This window comes from Austrofundulus limnaeus, unplaced genomic scaffold (genome assembly GCF_001266775.1).
Source record: "Austrofundulus limnaeus strain Quisiro unplaced genomic scaffold, Austrofundulus_limnaeus-1.0 Scaffold64, whole genome shotgun sequence".
In the NCBI taxonomy this organism is placed as follows: Eukaryota; Metazoa; Chordata; class Actinopteri; order Cyprinodontiformes; family Rivulidae; genus Austrofundulus; species Austrofundulus limnaeus.
Window position 1 is genome coordinate 243363 of NW_013952466.1, and position 23755 is coordinate 267117.

Sequence of the window (23755 nt, forward strand, 5' to 3'; positions counted from 1 at the left end):
CTTTGGATGGGAAAAGAATAAACTTAAATAGATCAGCATAATAAAAGCACCCCTATTCTGCACTCCTTTAAAGGACTTTATGTTGATTGAAATCTGTTGGACTCTCTAAGGAAGGCTTGTATGCTGAAATTTGTTTGAGCTTCATTTAATTTATTTTCCTTTATTTAACCAGATCAAAACCCCAATGAGATCAAGATCTCATCTTCAGTTGGGACCTGAGCTTGTTTTACTGATCTGGATGACTGTCCCACAAAAACTAGACAATTTAAGCACTTTAAAGAATGTCTGCTGACATTATTTTCTGTTTTTCAGTAGATCTAAAGTAAGTAACTTAAGGAAAGAAATGTCATTCTTATTTAAAATGAAAAATTAAAGGGTGCCAAAAGTGGTTAGCTAATTAGCCAGCATGCTGCTTTTCCACGACTATACAGTATATAAAGCCTGCGGAGCCTATGTCAAAGAATCATGTTATCATGGTTATTCCTAATGTACGGAAAGTTTCCTTTGTTAGTTTATCATGAGTCCTGTTTAGAGTGATAATCATTAAGTGGTTAATCATTGATACCACTGACGATATCTGCATGCAGATATCCAGATAATGCATCTTCTAGAGCACAGGTTCTCAAACTGGGGTCCCTGGACCCCCAGGGGTCCATGAGAGGTGTCTTGGGGTTCCTCTAAAAATTTCACTAAATTGTTAATTTGGTTTTTATTTTTAAAAATGAATGGGGAACAATGAACTAATAAACATAAACTAAATAAAAATACATGTTGCCATGGCATTTAGGGGTTGAAATGACAATAAATTATATTTTAAAACAGCATGGGGTTTTTGATGGGGTCCCTGGGATTTTTTCGCCCTTGTAAGTGGTCCCCAGACCTAAAATGTTTGAGAACCCCTGTTCTAGAGCTTTGGTCACAAACACTCAAAATTGAGCTTGACAGTCACAGCCCAGAAAAATACTAAAGTAATTCTGCTTAAGTAGGAACAAGTCTTTTTGCACTTTTTATTTTAAGTGGCTGAGCCTGCTGCCTGAATCAGACTTTAATCTGGATACTGACTGAATGTGTTCAGTGTATCCAAGGCTGCCTCCATTATGAAGGGCTTTGAAGGTTCATCAAGATTAAATGATGAGTTGCTCTTGGAGGTTTGGTGTAAGGTGCAGTCTGTCACCTATTCAGACCTCGGAACTCAATCTTTGGTATGATATGATGCCTTAGCCTTTGCCTGAAAACACCTACCCAACCTAATCAGTGTGCTAGCTCTATGCTTAATGTGAGGAGATTTTTACACAGAATAATGTCCCTTTATACCTCAACAGTGTTGAGAATACTTCATCTCTTTACCAAGGTTTGTGATTCAAGTTTTTTGTTGATATTAACACAGGCTCGGGAAAAAAAAAAAACAAACACACACAAGACACATTTTCTTGTGGCAGCAGCACCGACTGTCATGAGAAAAGGCCCTAAAGTGGGTGAGCGGGCAAATGTGTCTTGGCAGGTGGGCTGGTGGGCAGATGGATTGTGTTTTGTGTTTTGGTGGGTCAATGGATATACAGTACTTTGGCAGGCAAATGGATCTGTTTTAGCAGTCAGGCAGGTGGCCAATTTTGAGGTTAGAAAGAATTATTATAATTTGGAGGATCCAACATCCTTTTTATTATGACAATTTTGAATTTAGATGCATTTGTAATTAGAGGTTCTACTGTACAGACCAAAATTGTTGTCTGTCATGGTTAAATAAATAGTTTCATTGACACCACTACACAGGCTCCATAAGGAAATTTCCATATTTTTCAATAAAATACAACTCAACTTTGAGAATATTCAGCTGTTTCTTGTTAATTTCATCATAATTATTTAACAGCATTGACATATATTACTAGATTAAATGTCCCTGGCACCAGGCTATGAAGATACTGGTCCCTTTCTGGCTTCAGCTTTGGAGATCCCATATTATAATATAATGTTGACATTTAGCAGTCACATCCCATTTAAAATACATGCATATTTATTACAACTATTTGAGGATCAGACAGTGGTACTGGAAGGATTGTAAAATGTCATTATTCCCCCTCCTGAGTCTAATAATAGTGGCTTTAAGACTGGCAAATACTGAGTGTTCTCATTAGATGCTGTACTGTGGCAGGCCTACTGAGAGCTTATCTGTAGTACAAGCTAAATGTGCTTACTCGTCAACAAAATTTACACGGTATGTAACCTGATGGCCATTGTCCCAGGCGTACAAGAGTTTTTCTTTAGGGTTGTAGTCAACCTGTGTGGTGAAAGAGTACTCATTGGTGAAAGGCAAGCGTGGGATTGCTTCAGTACTTGTGTGGGTGTCATAGGCATAGTTCACCTCTCCATCTTTCTGATTGTACACGTCAACAGCATACAAGACACCACAGATAATGAAGCAGTTTCCGTACGATTTCCGCTTGAGACCCGTCCTGTAGGTGGTTTCCTTCTTCAAGGACAGGTCTCCAGGATCCATTTTACTGATTACCATTACCTCTTGTTGGCTGTAGTCGTAGTCCATGGAAGGATATATCACCCACAAGCCACTTTCATCCACTGCAAAATCAATGTCGGAGTGGCCCCTCCACTTCCATGGGGTGGTCTCCTCATAAACCACGTCATGCAGCAGTGTCCAGGCAGCCACATATCGCATCTTCAGGTCATATTTGATGACGTTCTTAGTAAAAGCTCTGTTGTAGTAGAAAGCTCCATTGTAAACCACATGGCCAGTGCCAATCCAGTTGTAAGGCAGTTTGTAAAGGTTACTCCAACGCCCTAGGACAAACAAGAGTAATAAATTACAACTGAAACATTTGCTTATTTAGTACAACTCAAGACAGAATACTCCTTTGAAGACTAACACATTGTATTACAAAAACATAACACCACTAACGCAATGTGTCTAATGAGTGTCCAGGCTGTCAGTGTTTATGCAATCCCCTGTGATGACTGCATTCTGATCCAAGAAAAGCCTGACTGTATTTAGGCATCATTTTTATTTATTTTTTTTCTGTCATTTTCCCAGCCCCAGGCATGCACCCACTTTAATGAGTTTATTCTCTGTGAGTGCAGGGACAGTGCTGAGCCATGAACACAATCCAAAAATCTAATATCCTTTTAAAAACAAAAAACAGTGCTCAAAAATTTGGACTCATCGACTCATAAATAGGTTGGTGTGCTTAAAAGTAGGAGTGGTAATTTATACACACATGTAACAGAGTTGGTCTTATTTATCAGAAATTACATTTTGGAAAAAAAATTGACATTATTTGAAGAGATTTTGGGGTCAACCCCATTTCCTAATTGCAGTTTTTGGACCAGATATACAGTTCTAAGAACTCTCAGATGGTTAAAGGTTTTAAGGACTGTCCCTATGGATTGATTATAAGGACCTACATGTTTGCCTTCACACCAGTTGCCTTGGCCAACTGTCAGCACATGCACACCCCTTACAATGACAACAGTGAAGGATTCCAAAGTTAGAGCTGTGGGATTTTTAAAGAGTGCTACAGTCAGAACTCATACCACAGATGAGTTTACTTTGTCCTGCAGAAATTCAAAGAACACATCATAGCAGACAACTGCAACAGCTAAGTAGCCTATAGGTTAGTGATGCACATGCAGTTTTAATAGTGTGGCTGCAGGATAACCTTTTAAATTACTTGGCTAATACACTGATGTTTGGACTAATCAAATCCCTAATAACTCATGAGCTCCTGATGTGCCCGGAATACCTACTCTAAAAAAGAAGCTAAAATAGACCTAATAATTATGAATGGCCACAGAACCCGTAAAGCAAAATATGGTAAATGGTAAATGGCTTGAACTTATATAGCGCTGTATTAAGTCCCTACGGACTACAAAGCACTTTAAATTTCAATCATTCACACCTTGTTTTTTGCTTCTGCTCTCGGCGAAGGTGGACACTTTTTCCCTCTCTCTTCAGCCTTATCTACCCTGCTTTACTGCATTTTAGAGCCTCCTTTACATATCATCCAACACTAGAAATTATGGATCTGGTCACCTGGTCTCTCAATGCTATTTATCAAATTTTTTCTACATGGAAACTAGTCAAAGGGGAGCCTTCGTATCGTAGTGGGACATATGCAGCCGGGCGCATTATGGATTCTTGGGGGGGTTGAAAGATAATGTGCCTTTCTCCATTGTTGATTGAGGACGTTATAGATAATTACATGATTGAATTTATGATAGCAGTATTTCTACTGATTGGCGGTGGTGGATATCTGGGCTATTGTGAAATATGGAAAATGCTCGCAGCTGTTCGGGCCCTGTGGAGGCTGCCTGCATTGTGTGATGGTTTATGCCGGGCTGTCAACACTCAGACTCAAATGCTGGTGAACCGCAGGCTGGATGGGATCCTCTCTGAGGCTCACAGGCCAGCTGTGGCTCCTAAGCCCACCGGTGGGAATGTATAGATCTTGGAGAAGTTTGTGGTCGGTGAGGCGAGAATGACCAACAGATTCGGCTGATTGGAATTTCGCCACGAGAGTTCTAGTGAGACATTAAGGCAACAAGCAAATCTACACAAGTCAGCCTGTTCCAAAACAAGTTGTGTTTATCTGATTCGGCACCCCAACATGGCCTTTGAGGCTGGATATCTCAAACTCTCCTAGAAGTATGTCAACAGACGTTCTTCCACCATCTCCCTCCTCCCACTCACATCTGTGATTTGGTGTCCAAGAGTAGCCAAGGCCGAAGTGATGAACTCAACATCCCTTCAGGAACTATGGTGGGTGGGGCTTGGGGACTTTTTTCACAGTCATACTCAAAGACGCATATACACATAAACAAAACTACACAGCTTCAGATACACACACCCTCAATTCACCATCTATGCTCACTTACATGTGCTCTATGCAGAGAGGTTTTTTTCAAACCTATATTGTGTCCTTGTTAGGGACAAAGTATGAGATGCTTTTTTATCCTCACCTATCCTCATGTTGGCTTTTCTTTTTTTTCCTAAGGGTAGTGCCTCTTTATGGCTGCAGGACCTGTTTGTGATATTGATGGCCTGCCTGCCTCCTTCCTGCCTGACTGCTGCAGCTGATTTGTTTGATTGGCTTGGTTCCCTACTTAAGGCTCATTCTGAGTCTGGGTCAATGCTGGAGAAACACACCTCCTTGGTATTTACCTCGCAGCTGCTTGTGAGTTGAGTTAAGTATTTTTGTGATTCAAGTTATTGTATTTTTGCCTCTGAACAGGAGACCTTTTGTGAATATCCACCAATGCCAACACCACCAGCACTCCTTGTGAACTTACCTTCCTGGAACCTACCTCACTTGGATATCTGGACCTTTTATCCCCTCTTGGTACCCCCCTCCATATCAGTCACCTCCTCGATTTTTGTAAGAATAAACAAACAAACAAACAAACAAACAAACAAACAAACAAACAAACAAACAAACAAACAGTTACTAAAGAAACAAGACATTCCTCCGAACAACTTATGCACAAAGAAATATTCACCATGCCACCTTTGTCTTTCAGCCCTGCTGGATGTCCTCCTTCACCTGTAAATATCAGCATTGTCACCTGTAAAATAAAATCACTTAACTTTTTGTATATCTGGTCTCTGTGTTCTGTTTTTGCCCCGTTCACCTTGGACTCTGTCTCAGACCTTGTCAGTTTGCTCCAGCCTAAACTAGTCCAAGAGCGGTGCAGAAACAATTCAAGATCCAACCTCCCCATCCCACAGACATTTAGTTTTCACCTAAAACTAACTTTTTGTATTGTCCTGTTTCACTGACTTTGCTTGTGGCTCAGAGGACTCTCTAAGAATATTGCTGAATCAGCCGACCTGCTGCATCCTGAAAGGCTTGTTGCAGCAACAGGCCCTGAACCATTCTCCCAGCTGGCTCATCACGAAGCGGTGTTAAACTCTCTGGTTGAAGAGCAAAGAACCTCCAATCAGCGTTTGGACCAGTTATCCATTCTTCCGCACGAACTTAACCAAAAGCTTTCTCCCTCTACCCATCCTGTTCAGGTGGTCCAGGCCTCCGTCCCGGCAGCAGCAGCTCTGACACAGCCCACACTGGTGACCTCCTGTTTCCGTGATGTTGTTTCCCCCCACTCCTGAAGTTTTTGGTGGTGAGATAGAACTTTTGCAATGTTTCCTGGTTTTTCACCAGTCCCCTCAGTCCTTTCCTGATGATGCTACTAAGATCTCTTATATCATTAGATTGTTAAAAGACAAAGCAATTAAGTTGGGCAGAAGCTAAGTATAATTTCTCTACCATCTTCAGTACCACTTTTGAACAGTTTATCATCCATCCATCCATTTTCTGTACACGCTTCTTCCTTTTCAGGGTTGCGTGGGTCACTGGTGCCCATATCCAGCAGTCACAGTGCGAGGGGCGGGGTACACCCTGGACAGGTCGCAAGTCCATCACAGGGCCACACATAGAGACAAACGAGACAAACAACCATTCACTCTCTCACTCACACCTAGGGACAATTTAGAATTATCAATTAACCTAACAGTCATGTTTTTGGTCTGTGGGAAGAAGCCGGAGTACCCGGAGAGAACCCACGCACGCATGGAGAGAACATGCAAACTCTACCCAGAAAGGTCCCCACACCGGGATTTGAACCGGTGACCTTCTTGCTGAGAGGCATCAGCTCTACCAACTGAGCCACTGTGCTGCCGAACAGTTTATCAGATATTTTGAATTAACCTTCGGCAACAAACATAATGAGACTGAAGTCACCAAGAAATTATGGAACATGAGGCAGGGTGCTAGATCAGTAGCTCAGTTTGCTATTGACTTTCGCACCTTAGCAGCCTCATCAGGATGGAACTCCACTGCTTTCACTAATGCTCTCAATGAACAGCTCAAAAATCAACTATCTTACCGCGAGGAACCCTCAATGCTGGAAGAGCTGATTTCAATAACCATCTGCGTCAATGATCATTTGAGAGAAAGGAAAACAAGGAAAAGAACTACAAGTCCCATCAGCCAGGTACTTCCTCTGTTCCGGTTACTTCCTTTGTTTTTCCCGCAGAACCCAACACGTCCGATGCGGACGCTACAGTGGAACCCATGCAGCTGGGACATGCTTGATTAACTCGGGAGAAAAAGAAGAGACGTTTCGATGAGAACACCTGTCTCTACTGTGGTGACAAAAAACATTATGTGGCTGCCTGTCCTTGTCGGGGAAATGGACGCACTCACCAGCAAAACAAGGGGTCCTGGTGAGTGGTTCAGCTTTTCCCCTTGATCCCTGTTTTACTATCCCCACCACAGTTGTTTTTGGCCAGACTAAGATCCCCATTCATGCAGTGGTGGATTCTGGAGTGGAACCAAAGTTGGTTTCTGAAAGCATCATTAAACGACTCCAAATACCCACTCAGAAGATCGATCCTCCACTCCCTGTGATCGATATCTCTGGACAGGAAATTACCCAGGTTCAGGTCAAGGTACCGGATCTACAAACCGTTACCTCAGGAAACCATTGTGACTCCGGTGAAGTTTTTGTGTTGAACTCCCCCTCTCCACAATAAATTTTGGGTTTCCCCTGGCTGCAGAAACACAATCCTGTTATCAATTGGGCTCAGAAAAGAATACAAACCTGGAGTAATAATTGTCTCCAACATTGTCTCAAGTCTGTGGTTTCTATCCGCCCACCTAAGGAAATCAATACCGAGAGTATTGATTTATCTAAAGTTCCTAAAGAGTATCATGATCTGGCACCGGTTTTTAGTAAAGCTAGAACGCTTTCATTGCCACCCCCATCCCCACCCCAGACCTTATGACTATGAGATTCAATTGGTTTCAGGTGCCCCATTTCCCACTTCCTTCTAGCAGGCTCTTTAATCTATCCGGTCCAGAAAGAGATTATATGAAACAGTACATAGAAAAATCTCTCGCTTTAGGCATTATTTGTCCCTCCACTTCACCACTCGGGGCAGGCTTCTTCTTTGTGGAGAAAAAAGATAAGAGCATTTGCCCATGCATTGACTGCTGGCTATCAAGTTGGCCCTCGGAGGAGTGGAGGCACTAGTTCGAGGAATCCCAGGTACCATTTTTTGATTTGGACTGATCATAAGAATCTTGCTTATATTCAGAACACTAAGAGACTTAATCCCAGACAGGCCAGGTGGTCATTGTTTTTTGGAAGATTTAACTTCTCTATTACCTATAGACCCGGATCTAAGAATGTAAAGTCAGATGCATTGTCCCATCAGTTTTCCTCTTCAAACCGCCCTGATCATGAGGAAGTCATCGTCCCCTCCTTCCCTTATTGTGGGGTCTGTTACTTGGGACATTCAAAGAGTCATCAATGAAGCACTCAAGGATGAACCCAATCCTGGAGGGGGGCCACTGAGTAAGACTTTTGTTCCTGCAACTACCAGAAGTCGGGTCCTTGACTGGCTACACTCCAGCAACTTCTGCCATCCAGGAGTCAACAGAATGCTCTCCATTTCCTCTTGACACTTTTGGTGGCCCACTGATGTCAAGGAGTTTGTGTTGGAATGCGCTACCTGTGCCCGAAACAAGAGTGGCAATCGACCCCAGGCAGGCCTCCTACAACCTCTTCCCACCCCCAGCCGGCCTTGGTCCCACATCGCCATGGACTTTGTCACTGGTCTCCCTGTCTCCCAAGGTAATACCATTATTCTCGAAATAATTGATCGTTTCTCTAAGTCTGCTCATTTTGTAGCCCTACCTAAACTTCCTTCGGCCCTGGAGACTGCTCAACTCATCAGTCAACATGTTTTGTGGCTACATGGGATCCCCCAAGACATTGTGTGTGACCGAGGGCCTCAGTTTGCATCACAAATGTGGAAGGCATTCTGTAATGCGCTGGGAGCCACCGCTAGCCACTCCTCTGGCCACCATCCTCAGTCCAGTAGCCAGATGGAGCAATGTAAGCAAGAGCTGGAGGCAGCCCTCAGGTGTGTGGTCAGCGACAATCCCTCTACCTGGAGTAAATTCTTGTTATGGGTAGAGTATGCTCATAACTCGCACACATCTTCTGCCACCGGGCTGGCTCCCTTTGAGGTTCCCATTATTATTTGACCAGGCAAAACCCATTGAGATCTCAGGTTTCTTTTTCAAGGGAGGCCTGGGCCTGATGGCAACTTATTATACGTTTTTTTGGGTGGGGGAAACCAGAGTATTCGGAGAAAACCCATGCAAGCACGAGGAGAACATGCAAACTCCACACAGAAAGACCCCAGGTCCAAACTGGGGATCGAGCCCTGGAACTTCTTGCTGTGAGGCGTCGGTGCTAACCACTAAGCCGTCGTGCCGCCAAGGTTGCTCTCAAGGTTGCTCTTTGTTACAACCCCCCACTCTTTCCTAGCTTTTAAACTGAGTGTTTAGTTCCCTCAGTCCAGCAACACATCCACAGGTGTCGGAGAGTTTGGAGACAGACCAATAGGGCCATTCTTCATACTGCTGAGCAGAATAAGAAGTGAGCTGATTGCCACCGCTCCATTGCCCCTAGATACCAAGTGGGAGATGAGGTGTGGTTGTCCACCAAGGACATTAAACTCAAAGACATGCAGAGAAAGGTTGCACCCAGGTTTATTGGTCCTGTTGCTGTGGAACACATCATTAACCCTTCTGCTGTTTGTCTTACCCTTCTTCCCTCCATGCGTGTTCATCCTACTTTCCATTAGGGATGTAAGAAAATATCGATAAACTGAAATATTGCGATATTTCATTGCCCGATACTGTATCGATATTCTAAAGCCCTATATTGATTTTTTATTAAGGTTTAAAATGTCAACTTTCCTGTCAGCCATTCATTTTTATGTTATAGTTCAGACTCTGACCACTAGTTGGCAGCAGTGAGCCAGCCATTTTGCTCCTCTACCTCTTGAGCACCAGAGAGTAAGAGAGCATTAGCATTGTAAGTAAACATTAGTTTCAGGCTCCTATAGCTGAATATGAGCGGAAAAGACCGACACCCTCTGCCTTCTAAGCTGAGGTAAGGTTACGAACAGTTACTTATTTGTCAGAATGTCTGTATTTTAAGCCAAATTAAGTGTCTTGTGTGCTCTTTTTTACAACTGTAGTCAGCTTTCACGTTACGTATAGAGCATGCGTCTATCACCTCGAGCGAGCTCAGCACTGCCCCCGTGACATAAAACTCTGTTGCTCTCAATGTCCGGCTGATCACATCGAAGTCCATATACTTTATCCTGCTGTGTTAGCTTCAAAAACGGTTTAACTCATTTAGCTTCTCCATTTATTTACTGTTTATTTTCAGGACCTGTCCTGCTGTTCGAGCCACAGTTAAACAAATCAGGTTCTGGATGCAGGTCAGCTGAACCCAGAAACTCTGTGCAGCAGCTTCATATCATCTGTTTACTGAACTTTATGACAACATAAAGGCTATTGTTAAGTGTTGGGTGACCATATTGTAAATTAATATTAAAAACTAAAAGATGCAAAAAATATATTTTCAAACTATTTATTGGCAAATTTAGTGTAATAATTGAAAACATGGATGAAATATGAAAGAAATAAAATAAAACACAAAGCAGAACACAGCTAAATGTATCAAAAGTATGTCAATGTAATATTAGAATTTTCTGAGACAATGAATTTTGGTTTTTCGTTTTTTTTCCAGTAAGAGGTTTGTATTTAATAGAATTTTTGGACCAAAAATATCGCAATATATCGCCTTGTTTACAGTATCGAAATATATCGGGATATATCATATCGTGACCCCTCTGTCATGATATGTATCGTATCGCCAAATTCTTGCCAGTACACATCCCTACGTTCCATTTCTCCCAACTTAAACCTGTTGTGTCTAGTCCCCTCAGTYCACCTATCAGCCTTACTCCTCCCGCCCGGCTGATCGACAATCAACCTGCATTTACAGTCCGGAGGATACTGGATGTCAGACGTCGTGGACGGGGATTCCAATACCTCGTAGATTGGGAGGGCTATGGGCCTGAAGAGCGATCATGGATCCCCAGATCCTTTATTCTTGACCCCTCCATTAGTGTTGCATTACTTGAAACCGGTCTTGGTCTTAAGACCGGTCTCAAGACCACTTTTTGATGATCTTGGTCTCGTCTCGGACTCAACAGCATTTGTACTCGGTCTCGTCTCGGTCTTGGACATTGAGGACTCTGAATTTTATTTCAAGACCAGTCAAGACCACAACTGCAGAAATATCACTAAATAGCCAGATTATTGTCCAATTTATTTGTTATCATTCTTGCTTTCATTTGATTTAAAATGTAGCTACTGATTCAAATTCAAACCTGACTCATTGCTGTCCTGATGCATCTCAATAATCCAGGTAAAAAATCAAAAGGAAAAAAATTGTATAGGTCCTCTGGACGGGTTCTTCTTTAATGAAACGTTTCGTCTCTCTTCCAAGAGACTTCTTCAGTCTGAGAGTTTCAGGCAAAATTCAGGCTTTTGAGTCCTGCCTCCAGGTGACTGATACTCACATCTGGCCTCTGGGGCCCCCGTTTTCAGCTGTCCCCCTCCTACAGCGCTGCCATTGGCAGTATCACTCCACCCCCTGTTAACAATAGGTATTAATTAGGTGTGAACGATAGCCATGTGATGTGAGTATCTGTCACCTGTGAGCGATAGCCATGTGATGTGAGTATCAGTCACCTGGAGGCAGGACTCAAAAGCCTGAATTTTGCCTGAAACTCTCAGACTAAAGAAGTCTCTTGGAAGAGAGACGAAACATTTCATTAAAGAAGAACCCGTCCAGAGGACCTATACAATTTTTTTCCTTCTGACTCATTGCTATTTATGTATTTTTGTTACTGGCTGTCACCCATCCGCACCCCCCATCACTCGCATGCAGCACTCCCAGAAAGTGAACCATGATTTTCTGGGAATGATAAAAGATGTCTTCAAAATCTTAAGTAAAAAATTTGGCTACATTATTCAAAAATAATATCATTAACAACAACAAGGAGAAAGCGCACAGCAACTTGTAAATCCGGCAGTGCTTTACTTTCAGAGACAGTGGGTACAACTTTAAACTTTTACCATCACTAACGTTAACATTCCGCCTCTATAGCAAAATTCTTTCCTCTGCCCTCATACAAAGATTTTGTCAGTATTAGCTCTAGTGGGGAAAAAGTATTTAGTCAGCACCAATTGTTCAAGTTCTCCCACTTAAAAAGATGAGAGGTCTGTGACTGACATCATAGTTAGACATCAACTTTGAGAGACAAAATACTATTTTGCCCACTGTACATGTGTAAACAATACTCCATCTTTTAGGACACATTTTTTTTTCGTCTGGTCTTGGTCTTGTCTCGGTCTCGCCCTCCCTTGGTCTTGGACTCGACTTGGTCCAAACCTTAAAAGTCTTGGTCTCATCTCGGTCTCGAGACACTGTGGTCTTGGTCTTGACTTGGGGGTTAGGTGGTCTTGACTACAACACTACCCTCCATTATTTCCTCCTTCTACAGGTCTCACCCAGAGAAACGGCCCAGATCGCCTGGAGGCGATGTGTAAGAGTGGGGTACCGTGATATTGATGGCCTGCCTGCCTCCTTCTTGCCTGACTGCTGCAGCTGTTTTTTTTTTTATTGGCTTGGTTCCCTACTCAAGGCTCTTTCTGAGTCTGGGTCGATACTGGAGAAACAAATCTCCTTGGTATTTACCTCGCAGGCGCTCATGAGTTGAGTTAAGTATTTTTGTGATTCAAGTTTTTGTATTTTTGCCTCTGCTCAGGCGACCTTTTGTGAATATCCACCAATGTCAACACCACCAGCACTCCTTGTGAACTTACCTTCCTGTAACCTACATCACCTTGGATCTCTGGACCTTTAATCCCCTCTTGGTACCTCCCTCCATGTCAGTCGCCTCCTCGATTTTTGTAAGAATAAACAAACAGTTACTAAAGAAACAAGACATTCCTCTGAACAACTTACCCACAAAGAAATATTCACCTTGCCACCTTTGTCTTTCAGCCCTGTTGGATGTCCTCCTTCACCTGTAGATATCAGCACTGCCACCTGTAAAATAAAATCACTTACCTTTTTGTATATCTGGTCTCCGTGTTCTGTTTTTGCCCCGTTCACCTTGGACTCTGTCTCAGACCTCGTCACTGTTCTCCCATGTTTGTTGTATTTGTCTCTCTCTTGGATGGGTTGTTCTGAACTGTATTCTCGTTGTGCTTAATGGTACAATGACAAATAAAACCAATCTGAATCTGAATTCACACACTGCTGGTGGTAAACTACATTGTAGCCACAGCTGCCCTGGGTCAACCTAACAGAGGCTGGCATAACATGTACAAACAATAAAGAAAAACTACCTTAACAATTACCAAATGATCCTTATTTATTGGATCATAAACAGCACATAACATTTTTGGTCTGGTTCTCAGGTTGTTCTTGGCCTGGTGCTCATAACACATTTATCTATAGTAGTGTCAGGGCATTTATTATCGCCCTGTTCTGTTTAATGACGCCTTCCATGAGCTGGGAATGTCTTGGGACATCATGCCAAATCAGAGTTTTTTATTTTGTTTTTGACTCTGCATACATTTTGTAAACCTATGTGGCCAATGGGCTGACCCATGGGCATATGTTATTTCAAACTGAACATTTCATGTTTAAATGTCTGTTAGATTACACATGACCCTGAGATGTACAACTCCTGTAGTTTGGCCTACTAGATCTTTGGCCTTGTTTTAAAACCAGCTTTCCACACTCTCCAGACCAAGTAACAAACATCTGTCTTTTGCACAGACCAAATTTTTTATTTGTTGGGCTGGTTTCTTTTTTAAAAGACTATTTTGTTCAAAAAGATTATATTTAGATGGTTCCAGCTCATGTAATCATTTAAAATGATTTATTCTTTATACTTTATCATTTATTGAATTACATTTATCCCAGAGAAGCTGTGTCACGAGTTGTTTTATAAGTCTGACAATCAACAAAAATGTCTCGTTTAGCTAACATGGACAAATTTGTTTGCTTCTTTCTCCATACTCTTTGATGTGTGACTGATGTCATGGCTGATAAGATACAAACTACTAATAACTACGAATAACTAAAAGAAAGCTATGCTATGCTAGTTAGCATATAATTACTTGTATAGATAGATACAAGATATATAGATTTATGAAAAGTTTAAGAAAGACATTTATGAAAGGAAATGCCTGTACTATTTTATCTGAATTAGCCATTGCTGTTTGTAGACCCAGACTTATCCAACCTCCTATTTAATTCCCCACTAACATCCTAAAATGTTTGTAAGTCACTGGTGGAAACGTGCAGCAGGAATATATGGTTACAATCCCTCTGTACGCCTCTGTTTGAGTAAAACTTAGCAAAAATTGCAACTCTGGGATGCATTAAAGTTTCATTTGTTTCCTGAATAAACTTAAAAGACTAGTTTAGTCATTTTATTAGCTAATAATGTGTTCTTTTCACACCTGTATGCTGTTTTCTCACCCAAGAGTTGTTTTATAAGTCTGACAATCAACAAAAATGTCTCGTTTAGCTAACATGGACAAATTTGTTTGCTTCTTTCTCCATACTCTTTGATGTGATACTGATGTCATGGCTGATAAGATACTAACTACTAATAACTAAAAAGAACATCATAGCAAAAATAAAAATCTTTAGAAACGGTTTTGATTTGTTAACACTTGGAAAATGTGAGATTTACAGAACATCAGGTGTATGTGGGAATATTTAGCTATGAAACCAACCATTTGATTAAAACAAAATGGCATCTGCCATGTAGACAGCACTACAGTCTAAATGCTCAGGACTGGAACAACAGGAAAAAAAAAAACAATTTCAACTGTTCCCATTATTTATGTGTCTGGTCTACTGCCAGTCATGCAATAAAATGAATAGTATGTGGTCTTTAAGTTGTTTGTGAAAAGAAAATAATGCCCTTTTGAACACAGCAGAGCAAGAGATACTTTATGCTTTACTTACAATGAGTTGCAAACATGCAGTTGCTTTTGCTAAGCTTTTGTTTTGACAGTGCCAGACTGTATGCACACTGTCTTACCATGACAGTGATACAGTTTGTGTAGGACTTCCCCTCTGAACAAACACACTTTGTACTATAGGTGTCATTTTCTAATCACATCCTATCTACAATCCTAACCTTCCAATCTCAGGAAGTCCCATGTAGATGACAATGATAACTAAAGCCAGTGAAAAACAAAAACAATGTGCAGTTGAAGCCCTCCCAACCCCCATCATTCCCCACCCTCATTCTTCATCCCCGAGGGGTGGCCCACTCTCTTAATCCCCCTTTGCTGTGCTTGGTTCAAAGCAAAGGCTAAAGCACATGTCAAGGAACAGCAGGCATAGCCGCCACTCACCAAGATATCAAGTCATCCACACGGATCTGTGAGCTCACCGCAACCAGGATGCCTCACATGTAAGTGCATTTAGTAAACCTGCTGTCCAAACACATCAGATCAACAAGCTAAGTCCAACAAGTACAGATCATCCTCTTCCAAAGTGTAATTCAGTTTCTCATTTGATTTAGATATGAAAGGAGTAAACTTTCCCACCCGCTGAAAACTTAAAACATCTGAGACAAGACAGTTCCCAGAGCTGACTGGATGGCCACTGAACCAGTGGAACTGATGTTTTTATAAAAACCACAACTGTATGTTTATGCAAGCTAATAAGAGAGTTAGTCAGGTGCATTAAAGGGAGATACAGTAGTTTGAGTGAGATGTCTAAAACAATGTGACAAAAACTTATTTGTGTATATAAAGCTCATCTTACAAAGCTGCTAATCCATCCAGTCAAAATTTCATGAAACATTTTTGGCTTCATGTGTTGTAGGTGTTGCATGCTGGGTTGAGTTTTATAGCTGCTTGTATAGAGGCAGATCAAAATGTTAATAAAGTGGAGAGAAAATGTTACACAGCTTTGTTGTGGCCTATAGTTGGTTTTCTAGGTGGATTTTAGTGTGTTCAGACATTGTTTTCTTTTATTACACATATTTTAATGCGCTTTTACAGTACAGTATGAACAATTTTTCAAATCTGTACAGTTACAAATGTGTGCTTGAGCAGATAGTTTTGATGATCAAACGAATGAATTTATACTCCGAGTGCAGAGACAATGCTGCTAAACCAGTCTAGTTAAATGACCTCAGAGCAATACTAGGGTAAAAGTACAAGTATCTTATCATAAAATTGGTAATTTTGTAAATTATTAAATTTCGTACAAGTTGGTCTTCTAAGAATAGTACTTGAGTAAAAGTCTTAATGCATCTGACATATTGTACTTCAGTATGAAAAGTAATTTTCTGATACAAGTAATAAAAGTAGAATGTCTAAAATGCATAATGACTATAATGTTATTTTAAAATGTTAATGTTCCAATAGAAACTTCACCTGGACCAATCATTCTGTGTTTGTGTCTCTTTCCCGTCCTCACAAACCTCACCAGTCAAACCAGACAGCCACCAATCTGAGCCTGTTTCTGCTAAAGATTGCTTTGCTGAAGGGAGTTTTTTTTCTTTCCACTGTCTCCAACATGCTGCTCAGGGTGAGAGACTGCACCATAGTGAAGATTTGATGTAACCTGTTAGCTTCCATAGAGCGGTAACCTTTGCTAATTGGCATTATACAGCATAATGTACTGTTAATTTATTGTATATAATAAGAACTGAATTGATTATAAATTAATTTGAATCTGTATCTGAATTGAATTAATGATTTGGACTTTTTTTCTTTTGTATAATGCTCTGAGATAACATTTATTGTAAAGTGAAAAGAATTGCTGATGAATGTCAGATGCATAAGGATGCTGTCACAGTCTTTGTCTTTGTGTGCTTTGTTTTCCCTGTCTTCTGTTCTGTCTACTCTCACTCCCTCTGCCAGTTTGTGTTCTCCAGCACTCTCTCTCTCACACCTGTTACCATTCTCTAATCACTCAGGTGTTTTCCGTTTTTCACTCTACTCTGCCCTATTTAACCGGTCTTTCTTCACTACTTCCTCTTCCGTTCATTGCATGGTTTGTCCTGGTTGTTCCCCTCGAGCTCCTGTGTGGTTTTTTGTTATTCACCGCCACAACAGCTTTTGCTTTGATTAATAAATTATTTTATTCTTTAATCTCTCGTACCTGCCTGCATTTGGATCCACCTGCACCACGAACTTTACAGATGTCATCACTCTACCCATCCGGGAAGTGTTGTGTAATCATTTTCAACCATCATCACTTTACCATGCATGTTTTTAGATTGTAGTGAGAAACTGAAGTACCAGGAGAAAACCCACACATGCACAAAGAGAACATTCAAACTCTTCTTCTAACCCAGAACCTTACTTCTGTAAGGCAACAGTGCTACTCACTGCTACAACAGCCAGTCTGCTGTAGAACTAGGTCTATGTGTGTATTGCTGACAGCATGGAACATTCATGTAAAAACATTTAGTTTGTGATATCATCTTATTAAAGTCAGCAATGGGAATCTGATCTACCTGAACCACAGACCAAACCAGTGGGATAAAATCTGCAACTATATTTCCTAGAGCAGGGGTTCTTAAAGGGACCTCCGATTACTTGTAACATTAGACATTATTTGATAAATAATTACTTCAATTATAAAACAAGTATTATAAAAATACAGTAGGCTGTTTAGTTTTTACAAGTGTTAAAAAATATTTGGTCACTTGGACCACATTTATTAACACTGCGTAGCACACCGAGTAAATGACGATGTTCACTGGGTTTTCTGGTGCAAGGTTGTTAGAGCTCTGTCCATCCAAGAGGTTAATGTTGGAAAATATCTGACGATCAGCTCTTTTAAATGAAACCAGAGYTMCTTGACAGGGAGGAGAAATGACTCAGCAGCAACTGAAAACACTGATGGAGAACTTTTGCTAGCGGAAGTCTAAGGTTCTTCAGCACTACCGCTCTAGTAATAAGAAAGTGTATTGCAACTAAGTCATTTGAAAACCAATGACATCACACAGTCCTCATGGTCCACCGCTGAAAAAAGCATTTTTCTTTTGAGGCCCTCAAAGTGGTGATCATGGCCCAGTTGTGGGTCGCGGCCCAAGGCTTAAGAATTTTCTTGCCTGGACTGTTGGCTAGCAATGCTTCAGCATACATGTCACCACCTTTAGACGTTTATCTGTATAATGAGCCCCAAAAATCTGTATTTTTTGCAAAAAATCTGTACTACTTGCACCCATGCGCAGGGGTGGGGGGTGCTGTCGACTGCGGAGATGACAGCACCTGCTGAAAAGCAGGAAGGAAGCAGAGCTGAAGACGTGGAGAACTTATTTCTAATTTTATTTCTAGCAGAAGAACGGATTGGAAAATGGTTATTTGATGTTATTGTTTTTTTAACGTCCTCCAGGCTCTGACATGTTAAACTAATTTGAAACTGAGGTTTTGAAAAAAAAAATCTGTAAACTTCAAAAAAATCTGTAAGATTGCTCTATATGTCCGTATGCCTGCAAAATAATGGAAATCCATGTAAATTACGGGCAATCCCTACAACTTGACGTATGCTTCAGGAAGTTTAAAGCCTAAATATGGAAACAAGGAATGAAAGGTTGTACGTAACAGTGAAAAACACAGCTGATGCAGACCTTGCCTAAAGTTGTCCAGATTGCGGAACTCCACAAGATTGTTGCCATAGTAATAATTAGTCACGTAGATCTTGGAGTCCTTAGCCAGAGGATCCTTCATCCAGGCTCCCTCATTGCGCCCATAACTGTGCTGTTTTACTGGCTGCTCAATGGAAGCCAGAGTCCCCTCACAGTTAAGGATCTTCCCTGGAAGAAACAAGAACATTCAACCTGCGTGCCTAGGAAGGATTGAGGTGCAGTAGCATGGGTCTAATGTTATGTGGAGGAAAACCTTCCCATGTTCCTGTTAAACTGAACACTGCAGACACACTACTGTACGTACACACAGCACACACCTGCTCTATGGAGACTGGGTCGACTGTTGTTGTTGGAGTTGTCCAGCACCAGCATAATGGTTGGAGCCGGTCTTTCGGACACTGGTGTGCTTTGGGTGGTGGTGGTGGTGGTGGTCTCAGCAGTGGTGGTGGTTGTGCTTCTCCTGGTTGTGGTGGTGCTGCTGGCAGCAGAGGTGGTGGGAGCTGCAGTGTTGTCGACAGGCTCGGTCTCAGTGGTCTCCACAGTTTCTAGGATCATTTCAGCTCCTCCATCCTCAGACTGGTTTTCTGTGACATGTTCCACTGAGGTGGTTTTATCTGAGTGGTCTGAAGGAAAGAGAAGCTGTTAGTCAGGACAAGAGATCAACAACCTAAAATATTTGGATTTAAAGGATTTGTTTACATGGAAGACCTAACTGATGGCCTAACAAGGTCAGAGAGGCCTGAGTCTGAGTGCTGGCAGAAGAAAACACCACAGAAGCCTTTCAGAGCTGCAGACCAAAAGCTTCTTAATCTTGTTAGTGAAGTGACTTCAGAGCTGTGGTGAATGTACTTTTAATCAGTCTTTTAAATGTCCCCTACTGGCTGCTGTGTTTCAGGAGTTTACATAAAAGGTTTAGCAATGTGTTACACACTGATGAAATAATTCCAGCTTTCTTTATTTTACTACTTTATTGTTCTTACAACTTTTTAAAAGTGAACACAATTTAATGATAGATACATAGACATGATGTCAAACTGGAAATGTTAGATGAAAAACAGTAAATAACACTATAAATAAAATTACATGTTTTTACAATTCAGTCTGATTGTCATAGTGGAGTTTTTGTTTGAGTTTTCCTTCTGTCTGTCTCAGGTGTGTTCTGTTTAGTGTGACTGTGTTGCCCTTGTCTCCCCAGGTGTTTCCACTTCTTCCAATCCGTCCTCTGTGTATTTAAGTTCTATTCTGTTTGTCTGATGGTGGGTGCATTGTCTCTTGCCAGGTCCTGTCATGTCAGTAGGCTTTCAAGTATTTTGTGAATCACCTATTTTGCAGTTTCTGGGTTTTTTGATGACCTATGCCAACTAAGCTGAAGTTTTGCCTGTCCAGGGAAGCAAGCTTAATAAACTTTTCTATTTTTGAGTACGGTGTCCCCATCTCATGAGTCGCACACCCCCGAGCACTCTACCTGACAGAATACACCCACAGTCAGATTTTCCTGTTATTTCCTGATAATCTACTACAACTGGGGGCAGCTGTGGCAGAGTGGTTAGGGGAGTTGTACTGGAACCGGAAGGTCACCAGTTCAATCCCCCGTCCATCTGTCTCAGTTTTTGTGTCCTTGGGCAAGTCACTTCAGCCCTAATGCCTCTGCTGTGTGTCCCATCAGTATATGAATGTGATTGGCACTGATTAGTCTCCATAGATGATTGTACATGTTAGCTTTGTAGAGACCTAATAGAGTTGCTGTGTGAATGGGTAAATGAGGACACAGATTGTAGTGTGAAGCTCTTTGAGTGTCCTGGTTGGCTAGAAAGGTGCTATAGAAGTACAGTCCATTTACCATTTACAACTCGTTTTGTAAGTAGTCTCTTACTACACCTGCTATTCAGAATCTGTATCACACTCCTGACTGCTAAAACAAACGAGATAAAGCTGATTTTTGTAGATTTCTCCTCAGCTTTTTTACTAAATTCATCATTACATTTAGGTAAAAAAAAACTTCTATCCTTTAAATCTTGATACACATTTATTGAAAAGCATTTTCATATTTTTAATGGTGTATGTTTAATTCGCCTCCTGCAAGCTGGAGAAGCTCATCATGGCCCAGTTGTGAATTTGTTTGTGGAACGGTGTGACAACCACTTCATAAAGCTGAATGTACACCTGCTGAGAGCATGGAGGACTATTAAAACCTGGTGCAGAGGATTTACAGTTCCTCAGGAGATAAACATTAACTGTATGTTGCCACAAATACAAAATCAAAGACATTACAAAGAACATTTGTGTTTTCTGTGGATTTGAGGAGATTTCCTCAATTTATTTTATATTTAGGTTCTAAGAAAAGAAAGTGTCCATTTTCCTGCTTGTTTTACTGGTTTCTCTGCTCTAACATACCTGATTGTCCGATTAAATTACCTCTACAAGTTCTGCAGAAGTTTGTTACAGGTGTGGAGGTGTTGGAGCAGAGAAACCTAAAACATCCATAGTGATTCTCCAGGACCAGGACTGGACACTCCTGCTGTAAACTTTCAGCTCAGGGGGCCGGCTGGATAACAAGACTCAGATGGAAACAATAAGAAATAAGAAATAAAAGTGTAACGAAGCATTTGGAGACTACTAATTATCTAAATGTTAACTAAATACTTTTTAAAAGTGATTTTACGAATTAAAACTATTGTTTCATTTTATGCCTTGCTTTTTATGGTGAATTTTGGTTTCTATTGTTATTTGTGTGTTTATTTATTTTTATTAAAAAACCAAATGGCTGTATTAAAGGAAGTCTCCTGGCTCGACTACAGTTACATTGTAAGCTGCTTGTCAGATGTGCGTGGAATTACAGTAGAGTTCCTTTCTTTACTGCATATTGTGGCCACATGGTAAAAATGACAGCTACAAAGCCCTTCCTCTAAGATTTTAAACATTTAACTGGTTTTCATTAAAAAAAGCTGTGTAAAAATCTTTAAATTGTTTTCTTGGATTAGATGTGACAAAACACCAAGTGTCTGATAAAAAAAACCCAACATCAGCATGGCAACAAGAGAAAAAGTTTGTAAAATGCTCAGGAGGTGCAGCAAACACCCAAATCACCATTACCAAGAGCTGACTGTAATGAAAAAGAGATTTTCTCCTGACAGAGTTTTGAACCTGGCTCGTTAAAAGTGATCTAGAAGATCTCCCTTTAGACGATTATTAGCATAAAGTTTATTGATGCAAAACAAATTGACCATAAACCCAACAGGTTGGCTCCAGTTCAGCTGGTTTGATCAATGAGAATATCAGCTAAAACGTGATGTGTGGATTATTTATCTATGTTCAGTTTAACACATGGATTGCACATTTTAGAAAATGCTTTTTTGCTTTAAAACATTCAGATCAAAGGCTGCATGAATAATTGCTGACAGATTAATGATGTTCTGTCAGTCTTTTAGAAAGGGTCATTTTTGGATGCTGTATCACACGTGTCCAACATTTCAGTTGTGTAGCAATAAGGTGAGAGAAAGCTGAAGTTTTCCTATTGTGATATAATGTGTCATCTATTCCCATTATTGTTATCAGATCTCAACACACCAGGGCTGAATCTGTTACTTGCAGAATTTTTAATCACAAACATTTTCAATAAAAGGGAAAAAATAGATAATAAAAATTAATTTAACACACAAAATATGGGAATAATATTTTGAGCTATTCGTCCATCCCTCTATTTTCTGTACATGCTTATTCCTTTCAGGGTCGCATGGGTCACTGGTGCTCATATCCAGCAGTGACAGTGCAAGGGGTGGGGTACACCCTGGACAGGTCTCCAGTCCATCACAGGGACACACATAGAGACAAACGAGACAAACAACCATTCACTCTCTCACTCACACCTAGGGACAATTTAGAGTTATCAGTTAACCTAACAGTCATGTTTTTGGTCTGTAGGAGGAAGCCGGAGTACACGGAGAAAACCCACACATGCATGGTGAGAACAAACTCTACCCAGAAAGGTCCCCAGGCTGGGATTTGAACCGGCGACCTTCTTGCTGAGAGGCATCAGCTCTACCAACTGCCCACAGCCGAGCTAATTGCTCTGAATTATCTGAAACAGGTAGAGTCCGCAAAACTGCGGAAGCTGAACCATTCTTCCCTCACTCGTGAACAAGATCCCAAGATATTTGAACTCCTCCACTTGAGGCAGAACTTCACCCCAAACCCAGGGGTGAGAGCAATCCACCCTTTTCCAATTGAGGACCATGGACTCAGATTTGGAGGTGCTGATCCTCATCCCAGCTGCTTCACACTCAGCTGTGAACTGCTCCAGTGAGAATTGAAGATCACAACATGATGACACCAACAGAACCACATCATCTGCAAATAGCAGAGATTAAATCCAGAGGCCACTGAACCGGACTCCCTCTAACCCCTGGTTGCACCGAGAAATTCTGTCCATTTAAGTTATGAACAGAATCGGTGACAACGGGCAGCCCTGGTGGAGTCCAACTCCCACTCTGAAGGGGTCCGACTTACTACCAGCAATGCGAACCAAACGTAAGGTTATGAATATAACCACGATTCCTTGAAGGAATGGAACGAAGTACAACACACAGTTGTATATGGGACACACTCGCCCTCGCGCGCCTGGCTGAAGCCACCTCTAATCACATCTTTAGACTGGTGACGTGGTGACGTTGAACGTCGGGTGACAGGCTCCACCTTCACCCTATAAGTTCGGAGTCACCAGCGTCATTATTCAGTTAGATACCGCCCTTCACCGAGCCTTTTGTGATGTGGGGCCAACAACGTGTTGTACTTCGTTCCATTCCTTCAAGGAACCGTGGTTATATTCATAACCTTACGTTCCTTTTCAGTCATTTCACTCAGTACAACACACAATTGTATGTGAGACTTGTCAAAGCGCCCCGCAGAGCAGTATCAGACCTGAGTTAAGTAGAGTGCCTGAGTAAGTATTGTACTAATGCAGAGCTTTGGACCCGGCAGAAAGTACAGAATGAGCCACCGAAGGTGCTGTTACATCCAGGCTGTAAAATCATGCAAAAGTGTTTGGTGAGGCCCAGCTGGCCGCAGCACAAATGTCACTCACAGGTACCCCTTTAAAAGGGCCCAAGATGTCGCTACACCCCTGGCGGAGTGAGCTTTAACTCCAAGAGGGATTGGAAGGTTTTTGCTGCT

At 41.4% G+C, this 23755-nt stretch overlaps 1 protein-coding gene across 1 annotated transcript in view; it reads right to left on the minus strand.

The window, feature by feature from the left end:
* Positions 1-1993: 1993 nt before the first annotated feature.
* The window catches only part of olfml2a (olfactomedin-like 2A), a 54968-nt gene continuing 33206 nt past the window's right edge, over positions 1994-23755 (minus strand). The window contains exons 7-9 of the mRNA XM_014009965.1: positions 18904-19209; positions 18569-18754; positions 1994-2793 (exon numbers count right to left, since the gene is read on the minus strand). Of these exons, the coding sequence (XP_013865419.1) occupies positions 2189-2793; positions 18569-18754; positions 18904-19209 (1097 nt within the window). The 3' untranslated portion in view covers positions 1994-2188. The remainder of the gene's footprint in view (positions 2794-18568; positions 18755-18903; positions 19210-23755) is intronic.